General features: G+C 55.3%; 1 protein-coding gene across 2 annotated transcripts in view; it reads right to left on the reverse strand.

Moving 5' to 3' along the window:
• Positions 1-293: 293 nt before the first annotated feature.
• Cdk18 (cyclin dependent kinase 18) overlaps positions 294-17,181 on the reverse strand; it is a 29,579-nt gene continuing 12,691 nt past the window's right edge. For both annotated transcript variants that reach the window (XM_042682183.1, XM_042682184.1), the window contains exons 2-16: positions 10,195-10,338; positions 9,933-10,063; positions 9,050-9,175; positions 7,568-7,624; positions 7,126-7,240; positions 6,867-6,961; positions 6,508-6,570; positions 5,556-5,679; positions 5,280-5,400; positions 4,156-4,253; positions 3,847-3,952; positions 3,647-3,689; positions 2,873-2,963; positions 2,560-2,637; positions 294-1,666 (exon numbers count right to left, since the gene is read on the reverse strand). In XM_042682183.1, coding sequence (XP_042538117.1) covers positions 1,632-1,666; positions 2,560-2,637; positions 2,873-2,963; positions 3,647-3,689; positions 3,847-3,952; positions 4,156-4,253; positions 5,280-5,400; positions 5,556-5,679; positions 6,508-6,570; positions 6,867-6,961; positions 7,126-7,240; positions 7,568-7,624; positions 9,050-9,175; positions 9,933-10,063; positions 10,195-10,312 — 1,401 coding nt within the window. In that variant the 5' untranslated portion in view covers positions 10,313-10,338 and the 3' untranslated portion in view covers positions 294-1,631. The remainder of the gene's footprint in view (positions 1,667-2,559; positions 2,638-2,872; positions 2,964-3,646; positions 3,690-3,846; positions 3,953-4,155; positions 4,254-5,279; positions 5,401-5,555; positions 5,680-6,507; positions 6,571-6,866; positions 6,962-7,125; positions 7,241-7,567; positions 7,625-9,049; positions 9,176-9,932; positions 10,064-10,194; positions 10,339-17,181) is intronic.

Here is a 17,181-nt window from a genome sequence, read left to right on the forward strand (position 1 = left end):
TATGTCTTCCCAAGAAGCTAGGAAACCATTTGGTGTTGGAGCTGCCAGGAAGAGATCAACAGCAGTGGCTGAATCCCAGGCCCTCCCCAGGACTCCCTCTGGTTTCCTTGGGTCAACCTCCCTCGGTGGGCAGAAGGCAGGACACAGGACACAGGCTGCCAGACCCTCCCCTATCCACGGGGCAGTTCAGAGACACCCCTCCCCGAGTCCCTCCCCCCACTTTGTGTATCCTTCCATTCTCTATCTCTAGTATCGATCTCCCAGCCAGCTTTCAGCTAGACTGCTCGCCGCATTCTGTACAACATGAATTAAATATATTATCTGTCTTTGCACTGAGTCATAGGACATTCACAGTACAGGGGGGAGGTGTGGCGGGCTGGGGGGGGGGGGGGGAGAGTGAAGCCCAGACTCTCCAGGGTTGCTGTTGGGGTGGGGGAGGGAAGCTTGTGGCTAAGTCAGGGCCTGGCCTCCCCTCAGCCTTCACCCTTCTAGCTCCACCAAGTGTTGAGGAGACCTTGGGACTTAGAGTGCTGAGTGGGGTGTCTTCCCTCGGGGCTCCCCATTGGCCCCCGGAGTGGGGCCCTTGGGGGTGAAGCCTGCTCCTATTTGTTCTCCCCTAGCTCACACAGTGCTGCCTATGTCCTCCCTTTCATGGCCACTCTCTGTAGAGGGTCAGGTGGTCAGGACCACAGGGCTAGAAAGGGACTGAGGAGGGCCTGGCACAAATGTCAGGGTGACCCTGCATGTCGGAGCCAGGGCAGACTTATCAGCCATCAGGGGCGATAAGGTCCACAGGAGAGCTCTAAGAAGGGGAGCACAGGTAGGAGCTAGGGCAGAGCTCCAAGGGTGGGGCACATTCTACCACCTGCCAATTTAAGGCAACTCCATCCAGACTGGGAGATGGGCGGGGGCTGGCCGAGGTGGCAGGAGTGCAGCTGGCAGTGCCAGGTGGGCATGGGGCACTTTGGTGCTGCTCAGCCTTGGTCCAACCCCAGGGGCACAAGGGGCCTCGAGTAGGGAGGGGGCTGACGGCAGGGTGAGGGTGGTGTTTTAGGACACCAGGTTGGGCGTGGCCTTTGGCACACCCCTGAACATCCACAATTCCAGGGCCCCAGGCAAGTGTCACACTCCTTCTTGCTCTCAGAGGGGAAGCATGTGAAATGCACGTAGGCTCCATGAGTCAAAAGCCTGGCAAGCCACGGAGGCAGGCAGGCAGGCAGGCCCTGGGGGAAGCCGAGCAGAGCCCATATTCAGGGCCTGGCATTCAGCCTGGTGCCTGCTTTCTCCTCTCCAGCATAACTCTGTGCTGGCAACCAAGCACTCTGGGCTGGGAGAGGGCTCAAGGTCCCTCCTTGCCCCCTCACCTCCTCTCAGGGAAGCCGCCCATAACCAGTTGCACAGTGGGTGACAGAGGGGTTGGTGTCTGGGCAGAAGGCCACAGGGAGGGGTGTGGGAAGCAGGGAGAGGAAACAGATGCGCCGAGCAGAGCTGCCAAGTGACCGGTCCTCAGGCTGGCCGCCGGCCCTCGTTCCTCAGTCCTCTGATGTCTGCACAGGCCCCGTCCTACCCAGAGTCGTGTTCCATGTCAACCCTGGTCCCTTGAGCTGTCACAGCATGGTGGGCATACATGCTCAGAAGATGCTTTGCCGCCGGCTCTTTCCTCGTCCTGGAGAAAGGAGGGAAATGGGTAGGACTTGCGTGGAGAAGGCTAGGCTGAGAAGTGGTCAGGTTTGAGCAGGACATTTGTTCCCCAGATGCTCCGATCAAGTGAGCAAGAGCATTCCCTAGGAAGTTGGGCAGACCTGAGTTCAAATCTCATCTCTGCAACTTAGGAGCTGTTGTGGGATTGTGACTCAGCCTCAGGGCTTTGGTTTCAGAACTATGAGATTAAAAAATGTTATAATTGGGCTGGGAAGGTGGCTCAGTGGTAGAGCGCTAGCCTTGAGCTGAAGAGCTGAGGGACAGTGCCCAGGCCCAGAGTTCAGGCCCCATGACCGGACCCCTCCCCAAAACATGTTATAATTGCCGGGCGCTGGTGGCTCACACTTGCAATCCTAGCTACTCAGGAGGCTGAGATCTAAGGATCACAGTTCAAAGCCAGTCTGGGCAGGAAAGCCTGTGAGACTCTTATCTTCAATTAACCCCCAGAAAACTGGAAGTGGCACTGCGGCTCAAGTGGTAGTGCACTTGAAGAGCTCAAGGATATTGCCCAGGCCCAGAAAAAAAAAAATTGTAATACCCAGGACATTTCAAGGATTAAATGACTTGTCATGTCCAAGGCCATCAGCAGTGCTAGGGACTGAGGGAAGTGCTCCCAGCACGCAGACCTACCAGAGAGCTCAGAGTCTACAGAGCAAATGTGCCTGTCTCCACCAGCGTGACTGTCAAGGGCAGTGTTCTGTCTAGGTGGGGGCTGAGGAGGGCGGGGGTGGATGAAGCAATGTGGGCAGGAATGCACTGCTGGCCCCAGTTCTGTTCCTTCAGAGAGTAGCCCAAGTGGGGAGGGGCGGCCGGCCCAGCCATCTCTGTAAGGGGCATCGGGGAGGCACGGGGGCCTACCTGGCTGCTGGAAGGCTAAGCCACGGACACCTGGGTCCTTCTGAAGCTGGATCTCTTTCAGGGAGAAGATGGAGGCAGCTGGGTGAGGAAGAGAGGGAGGGGAAGGGTTAGGTGGTTCTAGCCTGCTCCTGGACCCCTGCTGGACTCTATCCCACTGAGTCCACAGAGCTGACTACCCAGGCTGGGGAAGGACCTAACTTAAACGCGCCAGAGCCAGCCTTTGTAGTTCATGCTAGCTCCTCCCTACACACACCTGCTGTCCCCCAACTCCCTTTCCCTGCTTGCGAGCTGGCCTGTCCCCTCAGACACTCACTGTCTTCAAGCTGGTACACTCGTTCTCCCAGAGACCGGAAGTAGGGGTGACTCAGGGCTGCCTCTGCTGACATGCGACTCTTCGATTCATACTGAAAGACACAGGGTGGGCTATTAGGTCCTGCTGGGGGCCTGTGGGGACCCCTTTAAGTAGTACAACTCCTACGTTCAGTTAGATCACCAAGATGGGGGAGGCCTGAGTCATTCCTGAGAAGGAAGCCCTGAGGATTAGCAGTTGGCCCCCACCTGATCTGATCCAAGCCAAAAGCTCCCAAGGATCCAGTCACAAACAAGAGTAGAAATGGGAGTTCAGAGGAGGGGCTACCTCTTGGGATGGAAATACACAGGCTAAGGTAGCGGTGATTATCACCTAAGTAATGGTAAATATTAGGTAATACCAATAACTGCCCTTTTATTGAGTACTTGCTCCAAGAAAGGAGGTATGGCACCTCTGACGATGGTGTATCCTCACCACCATCCTACCAAGTATGTGTTGTTAATTATACCTGTGACCCAAGGCACTGGATGGAGCTCAAGGCCAGTAACCTAGAACCTGTCCAAAACTATGCAGCTACAGAGCGGATCTGATCTAGGCATGATGTGAGGAACACAGAGTAAAAGGCTGAGAATGGCAGCCAGAGTCCCTCTTTGGCCTTGGGGAAGCAGAGAGTGGGTGTTTGTAGGGGCACCCAAAGCTTTGAGTACAGGGGTACAGGGGGCTTGGGGCCTGGACATTTTGGCAGCCTCTCTCTGGGCGGGCTGGGAGGACGCTCACCAGGAGGAGGCTGGTCAGGAGGTTAATGCCATCTGTATCCAACCTGCAAGAAGGAGACACTGGCACAGGTTTTGCTTGGGTGGCTGCAGCCTCATGGAGGAAAAGCCAGCCGGGAGCCCAGTGGGAGGGGAGGGGCTACGAGGGGTGTGGCTTTGGGGCGTGGTCACACGGTGGGAGCGGTTCGGTTGGGGCGTGGCTACCTGGGGGCGTGGCTAAGCAGCGGCTGCGGCAGGTAAGGGGGGAAGTTGTAGGTTCGGAACTCGGACAGGGCAGTCACACCGGGCCACGTCTCTTCTGTAGGGGTCCCTGGAGAGACGGAGCGAGGATAGGGAGAATGTGAGACGCTCGACCAACAGGGAGGGGACAGCAAACAACACCACGCAGGACCCGGGATCCCCGCCTAGCTGGCCGGGCCCGGCCGCCCCGCCCCGCCCCTGCGCGCGCCGGGGCCGGGCGGAGTTCTAGCGACCCCTGGCGGTGAGAGCGAGGGCGCGGAGGAGGAGACTGACCCAGGAGGCGGAAGATGAGGTGCAGCTCCTCCTTGACCGTGGACCCGGGGAACAGGGGCCTCCCTGTGGCCATCTCGTAGTGGATGCAGCCCACGCCCCTGGGGGAGCAAGGGTGGCATCAGAAAGGGGCGGCCGCCCTTCCCGGGGCTGCTCCACCAGGGAACCGAGGACGCCCTCCCACAGGGGGCTGGACCAGCCCCAGGACAGTCTCTCGTTGGGGACATCCGAGAGCCCTAGGGAAGATGACTTCGACCCTTCCCCTGGTGAGTCTTGCATCTGCCCTGCCTCTCCCAGCCGCAAACATCCATTCTGGGGAGCCTTGGCGTCCAAAGCACTTGCAAAGTTCAGCCAGAAATCCATGTGCCAGCATTTACATTTAGGCTGCTTTTCATTTTACTCTACATCATATACTTGTTAATTTTAACACCAAAATAATAATACACTCTTTCTAGAATGTTCACTAGTACTGATATTTGGGGAAATATTCTTCATATTTACTGAAGATTCTTCCTAATACTGCCTCCCCCTCCCCACCGCGTACCCAGCGGTTACTTTTAGGAATCTTTTAGTCTTTCAGGATCTGTTCAAGCAGGGAAAAGTGATCTATTTTCAGACTTCTGTTAGGAGTCAGGGTCATTCTGTGTAGCCCAGGCTGGCCTCCAAATTGTGATCTTCCTGCCTCGGCCTCCCAAGTGCTGAGATCGAAGTTCTGAATTAACATGCCAAGATTTCACACCTAATTTTATTTTTATTTATTAATTGATTGATTGCGAGTCCTGGGGCTTGAACTCAGGGCCTGAGCATTATCCTTGAACTCTTTCTGCTCAAAGCTAGCATTCTACCACTTGAGCCACAGCTCCACTTCTGGCATTTGAGTGGTTAACCAGAGATAATACTCCCATGAAATTTCCTGCCCAGGATGACTTCAAACCACAATTAGCTCTCAGCCTCCTGAGTAGCTAGGATGTCAGGCATGAGGCACCTGTGCCCAGTTTTCAGACCTAATTTTAGAACAGCCAGTGCAGTGGGGACCTTTAGATCTATTAGTCACGGAGGTAGATAGTTCTTTTCAAAGTCTAGGGGTGTGGGTACCCCTCTCCCTCCCTGTGGCCCTGTTCACTCACCACATATCAATGGGGGTGGAGTACTCTGTGGATCCCAGCAGCACATCGGGGGGCCTGTACCACAGGGTCACCACCTCATTGGAGTAGGTCTTCGTGGGCACTGACTTGGCCCGGGCCAGTCCTAGGGACAGACTTATCACTGAACCTCTGTGTCCGGTGTTGGGGGCTGGGGGTCAGCCACTACGGCCTTCTGCACAGCACCTGCATCCTGGGGAGGCTGTGAACCCCAGGCGGGTCAGACCGACCTGCCGGCCCTCACCCAGCCCCTGGCCTCACCAAAGTCAGCTAGCTTCAGCTCGCCCCTCTCGTTGATGAGCAGGTTCTGGGGCTTCAGGTCCCGGTGCAGGATCTTGCGGCGGTGGCAGTAAGCCAGGCCTCGGAGAAGCTGGAACATGAAGATCTAGGGAGAAGGGAAGAGAAAGGAGATCTGGAAGGCAGGAGCAGGTCCACCTGGGGGACCCTCTTTCTGCCTGTGCCCTGGGCTGGGCTGGGAATGGAAACAGCATGATGCCACCTGGTTCTGCTGCCTATCCTGCAGCCCCATTGTGAGCTCTGTGCATACCCGGGGGCCCCATACAGAGGGGAGGCCCAGGTGTATGAAGGAGGCTGACAGTGTGAGGCCAGGAAGGTCTGTAGGCAGGGAGATGGGGAACACAGAGGGTCAGGAAAGCTAGACACCCTTGTGTTTTGTCAGTTGTAGGGCTTGAACTCAGGGTCTGGGTGCTGTCCCTGAGCTTTTTTGTTCAAGGCTAGAGCCCTACCACTTTGAGCCACAGCACCACTTCCAGCTTTCTGGTGGTTAATTGGAGATAAGAGTCTCACGATTTTCCTGCTCAGGCTGGCTTTGAACCAGGATCCTCAGATCTCAGCCTCCTGAATAACTAGGATTTCAGGCGTGAGCCACTAGCGCCCAGCTATGCTTAGATCTTTAACAGATGTTAGAAGCACCATCTAACCCTCTAGCAACGGCCACCTATCCCTCTGGGTTTCCTGGGAGAAACTTCCCTCCGTTGGACAGATGCAGAAACTGGCACTAAGCAGCAGAGAGGGATTCATGTCAGTGGCTAGCAGCAGGTGTGTGTGGGTCCCTGGGCTAAGATGCCCGGCCCCTTCCCTCCTTCCTGCAGCCTCAGCAGCCAGGGTGGTGAGGTGGGTTCCCTTGCTGAGCTACAGCGCAGGTAGCTAGCAAGATGGGGCGGGCAGAGGCCCCTGCCTCGGAGAGCCTCACCTTAACATTGTGCATGCTCATGAGCTTTCCACAGTGGTCCAAATACTGCTTGAGGTCACTGTCCTGGAACACAGAGCCCGGCTCAGTCCTGCCCTGGCCCCTGCCTGGCCAGTGGTCCAGACACAGGCTGAGACAAAACCCTCCCAGGCCTCTGAGAGTTGGGACAGGCCCCCCTGGCTCTGAACTGCTCTGAAACCTGAGCCCTTCGCCCACACCTGCAGGGAGCATCTGAGAGCCTGAGTCTACAGCAGGTCACCCCCACCACAGCCCTCCCACGCCCCCCCCCACCTCTCCCCTCCCCTACTTCATCCCACCACAAGGAGGAAAGAGGCTGCCAGCCCCCCCTCAGCCCAGCTCACCAGGTACTCAAACACCAGGGTGAGGGAGCGGTCTGTGTGGATGAGGTCATGTAGGGTCACAATATTGGCGTGCTTCAGATTCTTCAGTAGAGACACTGGGGAGACAGGCCCGCCTGGGTCCCTGGGCCCACATAACCCCCTCACACCCTCTCTTCCTTCCTGGGGTTCGCCTTCCAGGGCCTCCACCCTGGGCTCCCACCTCCCGGATGCCCAGGGTACGTGTGTGTATGTGGGGAGGGGGGGTCCCCAGCCGCTGTACCCTCTCGGATGGCAGTGCAGGGCGCCCCTTCCTCGTGCTCCAGCCGGATCTCCTTCAGGGCCACCAGGTTCTCTGTCAGCTTGCTGCGCCCCTTGAAGACCGTGGCGTAGGTGCCCTGGGGTAAGGATCCCACTGGTTGGCACGAGATGTGCTCAGACCCCACTCTTCCCATCCTGTGCCTTCCCCTCCAGGCCTCTGCTCTGGGCTGGGACTCGGCTTGAGCGCCTCTCTCCCTCAGCCTCCACTGAAATCCTGTTTCTTCCAAAGCTCACTTGCTCCGCACAGCCCCTATAGCAAGTACTGGGACAGAGAGGGAAGCGCCTTCCTCAACTCCCAGCATGCTTGGCGCTCTAAGCTACGCCGTGTTCTCGACAGAGGTGAGGATGACTGGACCAAAACCTTCCTGCTTGGCTCCCAGTGAGGCCCATGCCCAGCCTCTTACCTCCCCGAGTTTGTCCAGTTTCACGTACGTCTCCAGTTTTCCAAAGCCGATATCAGACTGAAGGGAAGACACAAAGCACCATGAGACCGAAGGCCCCAGCCGCCTCTACTCTCAGACCTTCCCCTCCAGCCTCTAGCTGCCACTTCTGCTTTCCCTCATCCCTGTGAGAGCCCAGGGAAGTCTGCGTTTCTTTCTCCTCTGATAGTCAGGGATGGGGAGCCCAGAGTAGCAGGGCCTTGGGTGGGAGGTGAGCCCACCCCACTCCCCTGTTTGACTCTGGCTTGCTCAGATAGCTAGATCCTCGGGGCAAGGCTATTTTTCATCATGCCAGGGTCAGGTCAGAACCCACCTCCCCAGCAGTGTCTCCCATCACCCCCTCTCTTCTAGCTCAGAAGGACCTAACTCTTTTCAGCTGTGTGTGTGTGTGTGTGTATGGGTGGGGGGGGTTACTGGTGATTGAACTCGGCCTCACACATGCTAGGCAAGTGCACTGCCACGCAAGCCACGCCCCACGGCTTTCCTGCTTTTAACAGAAGTTCCCCTTTTTGCCCAGACTGGCCTCAGATTTCCATTTTTCTCCCTAATTCCTGCAGCGTAGCCAGGATTATAGCTGTTTGCCACCATGCCCAATCCTGGTGGTTTCTTTGTTTTACTTAACATTTTATTCACATATATTAATTGTACAAGGGAGTTGGTTTCTATTCATGCATATAAATGTACTTTGATCATATCTACTCCCTTTATCATTCTTTCTTGCATATTGTCCCCTCTTTTTAACAGTTTTATCATTCTGTCTTCATACATATTGTATTTCTCTCCAATTCTCACATGCATGCACACACACACACATCACCATCATCATCATCATCATCATCATCATCATCACCATCATCACCCTCTCATTCTCCTGCGTTCAGCTATTGGTATTTTTTTTCTTGGCAGTGCTATGCTTTGAACTCAGACTCACACTGGCTAGGTTGGCACTCTACCACTTGGGCCACACCTCCACACCTATATTTCATTTTTCCAGGCTGGCCTTGTATTCCCAATCCTCCTACCTCTGTCTTTTAAGCAGCAGGGATTACAGGTGTGCACCACAACACCTAGCTTATACCCAACTCTTGACAGATTTCCTGCCACCACCAGACAGGCTGATTCTACAGGCATCTGGAGTGGCTGAGCTTTGAAAGATGCTCCCAACAAATCTGAGAGGCAGCTAGGAGCGGGAAGCTCATGCCAGGTGCTCTGCCGGGTCTTCATGCAGGGAGATCTCGGGTGCTGAGCACCAGCTGGGACCATCAGGCAATGGACGATGAGTTGGACTGTCTATTTGAATGCACTGAGGCCAGCAGGTGGTGCCAGAGGCCGAGGAATCTTTCTGGCACTGCTACGGGCCTCAGCTGGGCCAAGTCCGGCCCGGACAGTTCCATAGCCATGCTGGGTGGGTGTCCTGCCTTTGTGACCTGCCCTCTGGGGACTCACCAGGGAGGCACGGCGGGACATGCGGCTGACCGGCTTGGGCAGGTCTGGGTTTTCCAGCTGTAGCTTCTGCAGGAATTCCTGGGGCAGTCGGATATCCATGGGCAGAGAGAGCCTCTTGCTGATGTCCTGAGGGAGGGGGGGAGGGGGTGGGGACACAAAGTTAGCTCAAGGGGTAGCTAAGGCCCCCACCCCCACTCTTTCCCTGTAGCTTAAACCCAGCAAGGACAAACAAAGGCTGTGAGCCCAGGCTTACAACTACTTCACGGGCATGCTCAGAGACATATATGAACACGACAGTGTGGCTGTGTGACATTAAGAGAAATCTTCCCCTTTCTGGCCTACCATGCTGACACCGTGCTATGACCAACATTAGTTCTGTAAGCATGTTTTTCCTACCCTGGTCACATATATGTGAGTCATAAGCTGTCTGCTGTACTCCAGGAACGTTTTAAAGCCTTGTCATCTCATCCACACCGTGAACACTTTATTGAGTTAGTTTTTGTTGGTCCTGGGGCCTGAACTCTGGGCCTGGGCACTGTCCCTCAACTCTTCAGCTCAAGGCTAGCACTCTACCACTTTGAGCCACAGGGCCACTTCCAGTTTTTGAGTGGTTAATTAGAGATAAGAGTCTCATGGGGACTTTTCTGCCCGGGCTAGCTTTGAGCAGCAATCCTCAGATCTCAGCCTCCTCAGTAGCTAGGATGACAGCTGTGAGTCACCGGTGACCTCTTTAAAGACAAGGAGACTGCAGTGTACACAGATTGAGTGAACGTCACTGAACGAATGACAGAGGAGGGATTCGAACCCACAACCAGGGCAGCCAGCCTCCTTGTGTTTCCATCTACGGATGAGGCATGTGGAAGCCAGGAGGGGGTGCTCTCACCTCCATGGAGAAACGCCGCTGGTTCTGTCGCCGGGAGTAGAGCAGGCCAGGTGACAGCTGCCCGGGCTCCCCACAGCTGTCTTCACTGGGCTCCGGTGGGGCATCTCTGCCAAGGGGACTGAGCTGCAGGTCTGAGAGGGACAGGCGTCAGCTTCCCGCCCTGCCACCGGCCAAAACAGGGGTCACAGCCCCCAGCCACCCTTCTCCCCAGGGTCCCAAGGCAGGGTAGGCCCCGCCCGAGGCCAGGCAGCCTGACCCTCACCCTCATTCCTCCGGGTGTGGAGCTGGTTGAACTGCTCGCTGAGCTCAGCCTCCTCGATGGTCTCCGTGCGGGGCACGGACAGCGAGAAGCGGCGCTTGAAGTTCTTCATTTTGTTCATGGTCAGCGAGGACCAGCAGAGAGGCCCTGGGATGGAGGTGGGAAGAGCAAGGCCACGCCTGCAGGTCTACCCCAAATGCGAGTCAGGGTCCGCTCTTTCCACTGCGGTCACCCATCCCTCCCCCTGGAGCACTCACGGCCTCGGGTGCTCTACAACTTGATCCATGACCACAGCCCTTTTTGTTTCATTCATTCATTCATTCATCATTCATTCATTGGTGTCAGTACTAGGGCTTGAACTCAGGGCCTAGAGTGCCAACCCTTAGCTTTTTGCTCAAGGGTGGCGCTCTACCACTTGAGCCACAGCTCCATTTCTGGCTTTTTGGTGATTCATTGAACTCATGGATTTCCCTGCCTGGACTGGCTTTGAAGTGTGTTCCTCAGATGTCAGCCTCCTGAGTAGCAAGGATTTCAGGCTTGAGCCACTGACACCCAGTGGCTACTTATTTCTTTGTAGACTCTCACTTTTTTGCCGGGGTTAGCTTGGACGTCGATCCGCCTATTTACATCTCCAACATAGCGGGGACACAGCTGGGATGACAGTCACACACCACCATGCCCTGCTTATTAGTTGAAATGGAGTCTGGTGAACTCCACCCTTGGGATGGCTTCAAACTGCAATCGCCCAAATTTCACCCTCCTAATTAGCTGGGGCCACAGGTGTGAGCCATCATACCAGCTCACACAGTAGGCCTCTTAATCAGACTCCCAGCTCCCTGAGGGCCTAACTCATATCTCCCTCTGGTGACTCAGCCATCCCGCTCCCCAGGGAAGAGGGTCCCAATACTACTGGGCAGGACAGTGGGCATAATGCACAAAGAGCACTGCTGGGGTCTCTAGGGCTCGGGGAGAGCTGGGGTGGTAGGAGGGGAGACAGAATGGGGTATTCTCAGGCAGAAGCTCTGGTAAGGGCCTTGTTGATTGGTGTCCACAGTGCCCTTCACTGTGGCCCAGGCCTTTTGACACCCTCTGCTCCAAGCCCCATTCTACCTTGATACTGACATTGGAAGTGCCATTGTCACCGGAAGTGACCCTGGCTTATCCTAGGTCCCCAGGAGCTGGGAAAAGAGCAGATGCATGGGTCTGGAGCAGCCAGAAGGCTCGGGAAGCACAGAAGTTGGCCAGAAACAGAGTCAGCCGCAGAGAAGGGGAGGCTGGAGCCCCAGGGCAGGCAGGGTGTCTTCAGCTGGGTACGCAGTATGGGGGGGGCAGCTCTGCAGGGCCATGCTTCAGCCAGGAAAGAAGGTTCTCTCCCCAGCAGCCCAGCTCCCATGGCCCGCTGCTCACAGGCCCTGAACCCCAAAGCAGTGCTGCCCCATGATTTCATCAGCTCCCAGGGCAGCCGCCTCCAGCCTCCCCAGACCCTTCCAGCTGCAGAGGGGCAGCAGGGGCCTAGTGGCTGCACAACCCTCCCTCCCTCCCCCCCGCCCAGGATGGGGGTCCCCTGAGCTTCCCCCTCATTCTGGACTCAGTCCCCTCCTGGAGGATGCTCAGGCCTGCCACTGGCCAGGGCCTCGTTGCCAAGGCAACCAGGCCCCTCCTGAATCTTTCTGGTTTAAGGGATTATGGGTCAGTAACATGTTTGCTTTGCTTAATGATCACAGCCTCCTGGCCTCCGCAGGCCTGCATGCTCCCCCTGCATGCTCCCCCCGAGCCCAGGCTGGTGCCTGTCAGAGAAGAAGCCATGCCACTGAGTTGCCAGCAAAGCCTATCTCTGCCAAGAGCTCTGATGTCTGACTCGGTTCAGCAAAATGATGACCTGAGCACCTACTCTGTGCTAGGCACTCGGGTTGCAGAGGTGGCTGAAGTGCGGACCCTGAGCTCAGGGGACTCGGGGGCTGGCGAGGCTGCCTCCGTGTTAAGGTAGCTCAGAGCTCTTCATCCGCCTCTGCCGATCCTCATCATCCACCCAGCCTCACTCTTGCAGCCAGCCACTTCTGGAGCTGTGAGGGCCAGATGTCTGGACAGCCGGTTCCCAATGGGCATCCCCCCCTGCCTTACACCTTGGGGTACAGTGTTCAGCCAGTGTCCCCCGGGGTGGGGAGACTTCATGCGGTGGCAGGCTGGGATGTTCTCTGTACAGATCATTGTCTGCAATGCTGGCTGAACATTAATATCACCAGTGAGCAGGGGAAAAAAAAACAAACCATCTTCCTGGGTCTCACCCCTGGGGCTCTGTAGGCCTGACTGGGAAAATGATTTATTTTTTTTTACTATCCGGGGAGCTGACCCAGGGCCTGCACATGGTAGGCAAGGAAAACGTGCTGTTAAAAAAAATTGTCTCATTTTATTTATTGTATTTTTTTTTTTGAGATAGGACCTCAATATATATAGGCCAGGCTAGCCTTGAACTCTGGATCTTCAGCCTCATTCTATTGAGGGATTGGATGCAGGCATGACCTACCACACCTGGCAGAAAATGCATTTTTGGGGGGGGTCAGTTGTGGTGCTTGAACTCAGAGCCTGGGCACCATCCCTGAACTTTCTTGCTCAATGGAGGCTAGCACTCTACCACTTTGAGCCATAGCTCAAAGATTTTAAGTGGTTAATTGGACATAAGAGTTTCACAAGTGGGCTGGGAAGGTGGCTCAGTGGTAGAGTGCTTGCCTTGCATGTATGAAGCCCTGGGTTCGATTCTTCAGTACCACATAAGCAGAAAAAAAAGCCAGAAGTGGCACTGTGGCTCAAGTGGTAGAGCGCTAGCCTTGAGCTGAAGAGTTGAGGGACAGCACCCAGGCCCAGAGTTCAGACCCACGACTGGACCCAAAAAAAGAAAAAAAAAAGAAGAAAAAAAAGTTTCACAAGCTTTCCTGACTGGGCTGGCTTCCAACCTAGATCCTCAGATCTCAGCCTCCTGAATAGCTAGGATTACAGGTATGAGCCACATGTGGGAGCCACTAGTGTGCGGCCAGAAGATGACATTTTTATTTGTCGGTTGTAGGGCTTGAACTCAGAACCTGGGCACTGTCCCTGAGCCTCTCTCTGAGTGCTCAAGGCTAGCACTCTACCATTTGAGCCACAGCACCACTTCTGGCTTTTTCTGCTTATGTGGTGCTGAGGTCGAACCCAGGGCCTCGTGCATGCAAGGCAAGCACTCTACCACTGAGCCACCTTCCCAGCCCCAGAAGATACATTTTCAATGCAGCCCTAATGGTGTGCTCTGGATCCGTGGTTGGAAAGTGCGTAGAGCCTCGGGAAGAGCTGAGGTTTGCGGGCTGTCCTTGTGTGCTGGGGGAGTAGGGGAGTCAGGGTCAGAGGGGTCAGAGGGAAGGCACACTAGGGCACACTAGATCAGGAGCCGCTGCCTCTGCTCGGGAAGTACACACACCTGTGCTGCCCACACCAAAACGCCCCAGGCTCCTCCGTCATGGTCATCAAAGGTGGGGCGCTGGAGGCAGCACCTGGATTCCTGACATCGAGCTTTGCCAGGAGGGATCAGGGCTCCCCCATAAAGCTGTCTTGCAGGCTGCGATTTACGAGATGGCATGCCAGGGTTGTGGCTCAGGAATCTACCGGTAGCTGCCATAAATCTCACACTCGCTCGGATCGGCCAGGCAGATGGAGGGGAGCCCATTCAGGCCTCCTGAGAGTGAGGCTCCCAACTTCAGCCGGACAGATGAGAACCGCCCTCAAATCACACCTGCGCTCCCCAAGGAGCCACCAGCTCCGCCTGGGGTGGGACAGGGAGGTGGGGGGAGAGGGGAAGCTGGGGACAGCTGACTTGGGCAGGAATGCAGAGCTGAAGTGTTGCAGAGCGATGAGACCCAGCTGTGTCTCAGCCCACTGGGGAAGAAATCAGAGGGAAGCAAGTTGTCACGGAGGTGGGGAGGGATGGAGGTCAGACACAGGGATGAACTTCCTGATGGTTCCAGGGAAGCAGGCAGCAGGGATGGGGGTGGTGAACAGAGCGGAGAGTGGATGCTTCTCTCTGCTGGGGACAATCAGGGCATTGAAGTGGACAGGGTCCTGGGGGGTGACAGGGCACTGGGGGCAGTGAATGATCTGTTGTTCCTTGGCTCAAGACACAAGATGTTTCTGTCACTTTTCTCTTGGGAGAATCAGCTCCTTAGCTTTGGGGGCTGAGGGGGGGAAGGGAGACAGGAAAAAGGCCTGTCACCTTGGTGCTATCTGCCCATCCTCCCTCCCCCCACAAACTGGGGACAGAGCCTCAGTGTGACCCAGCCCAGGCCCAGGCACAGTGTGGCCTTTGTCCCGAGGCCAGGAAGCCATCTGGGGCTGTCCCGTGCAATTGGTGCCAGGGGAAGAGGGCGATGGGGTCTAGGGGAGTGGCCAGGCAGGGTGGCATAAAGAAGATGGCAGAGCAGAGGCCCCTCTGGAGCTGTGACGTGGACAAGCATGCTCCCCTCCCCCCTCAACCAGGTAGGCCTGCCTGTCACTTCTGCACACACAGCAGCGGCCCAGCACTTCCTGCAGGGGTGGAGGAGCGGGTGGCACGGGAGAAGGAAGGGGAGCCAGGCCAGGAGGAAAGCCAGCACTGGTCAGTGATCAGTTTACCCTGGCTGGGTTGCTAGTCAGCTGCCAGGGCAGGCCCAGGAAGGGCACCGTGGCGCCTGGAGGGGAACTGACCTGCAGCCATTTCCTGGTCGTGGCTAAGGGTGTGGCCACATGGCTCTGCTGCGCTCCTGACCCATGGCCTGGGCTGGAAGCGTGCCCTTCTTTCTCTCTTCTGGCCTTCCTGCCTCCTCCTATTCTGAATCCATAGTTATAGACAAACCCAGGCGGGATTTTGGAGCCACTGCTAGTAGGCTGTGTGACAGCGATTTAGTGGCGTGCTCGTCTACGCTCTACGTCATTCTGTCATTCTGCTTACTTATCCCAGCACTCACTCTGCCCCTGCCCATGCCGGCCATGGTTGCTGGCCGCCAGAACCCACGGGAAAGGGAAAGACATTAAGTCCTGCCCTCCTGCGTGCTGCCATTTCTCTGTTTCCTTTTTGAACTGCTGTGGGTTGAACCCAGGACCTCACACATGCTAAGCAATGAACTCCATCCCCAACCTCTGCCCTGATACACCTTGATTGGGGCAAGAGGATGCAGACACTACAAGAGACAAGCAAGCCAGGCACTGGTGGCTCACGCCTGTAATCCTAGCTACTCAGGAGGCTGAGATCTGAGGATCAAAAATTTTTTTTTTTTTTGGTTCGGTCGTGGGGCCTGAACTCTGGGCCTGGGTGCTGTCCCTCAGCTCTTTAGCTCAAGGCTAGCGCTCTACCACTTGAGCCACAGCGCCACTTCCGGCTTTTTTTATTTTTGCTTATGTGGTGCTGGGAAATCGAACCCTGGTCCTCATGCATGCAAGGCAAGCGTTCTACCACTGAGCCAACTTCCCAGCCCCTGAGGATCAAAATTTGAAGCCGGCTGGGGCAGAGAAGTCCCCATGAGATTCTTCTTACCTTTTCTTTTCTAATATATATATATATATATACAATAAAATATTTCTATTGTAAAGATACTGTACAGAGGGGTTACAGTTACATGAGTAAGGTAATGGGTGCATTTGCTATGGAGCATTGTAAGACCCTCCTGTGGTTTTTCCCCTATACCATCCCTTCCTTCCCACCTCCCCAACACCTCCCCCCCGCCCTTTTTCAACATAGTGTCTTGTACATCTCATTGTTACAATGATTCAACCTGTATCCTTATTTCAGCTTCCCCATGAGATTCTTATCTCCAATTAACCACTCAAAAACTGGAAGTGGCGTTGTGGCTCAAGTGGTAGAATACTAGCTTTGAGCACAAAGAGTCTCAGGGACAGTGCCCAGACCCTAAGTTCAAGCCCCACAAGCGACCAATGAATAAATAAATAAATAAAATAGCCAAGCAAATTGAACTTCTAGCTTTCGATCAGTCTATCTGACTATCAGCCTGTCTTTCTGACTATCTATATATCTACCTATGTATCTGTGTAACTGTCTGATTATCTATCCATAAACTATAAAGGGGAGAGTAACTTGTTCAAAGCCTACTGGATGCATGTATGAACCCCCTACTGTATTATTACTGTGTGCAAATTCAAAAAAAAAGATTTAAAAAAAAAAGAGGAGCTGGGAAGGTGTCTCAGTGGTAGAGCGCTTGCCTTGCATGCATGAGGCCCTGTGTTCAATTCCTCAGTACCATATAAACAGAAAAAGCCAGAAGTGGTGCTGTAACTCAAGTGTAGAGGGCTAGCCTTGAGCTGAAGAGCAGAGGGACAGTGCCCAGGCCCAGAGTTCAGGTCCTACAACTGAAGAAAAAAAGAGAGAGAAAAAAATTCAGAGTAGGTATAAGTCAGGGAACTTCATGAGAAAGCAGGTCATCGAGAAGAAAGCAGGTGCAAAGGTCCTGAGGCAGAAGTGAGTCTGCTATGTACTCTAACTGCAGCATGCCTGGAGAGGAGGCCAGAAGGGAATCACTGTGTTGGCTCATGCTTGTAATCCTAGCTACTCAGGAGGCTGAGATCTGAGGATTGTGGTCCAAAGCCAGCTTGGGCAGGAAAGTCTGTGAGACTCTTCTCTCCAATTAACTACCAGAAAACCAGAGGTGGCACTATGGCTCAAGGGCTGGCCTTGAGCTGAAGAGCTCAGGGACAGCGCCCAGGCCCAGAGTTAAAGCCCCACGACTGACCCGAAAAGAGCTGCCAGAAAGAAGACACATGGCAAACCAAATCTAATGGCGCCCACCGCCTTCCCTTCCCCATACTGCCCTAACCTGGGATGGGAAAAGGAGAAGGCGGGTTCTCAGCCAGCAGAACTACAGGGTTGAATAGAGTAAGGGCCTGGGAGGCAGGTCCTCTGCTCACACAGGGCAGGGCCAGGCCAGGCCAGGGCAGGGCAAAGGGTCCAGGCTCAAGGCTAGGGCTCTACCACTTCAG

Source organism: Dipodomys spectabilis, unplaced genomic scaffold (genome assembly GCF_019054845.1).
Source record: "Dipodomys spectabilis isolate Male_0828 unplaced genomic scaffold, ASM1905484v1 ptg000069l, whole genome shotgun sequence".
Taxonomy (NCBI): domain Eukaryota; kingdom Metazoa; phylum Chordata; class Mammalia; order Rodentia; family Heteromyidae; genus Dipodomys; species Dipodomys spectabilis.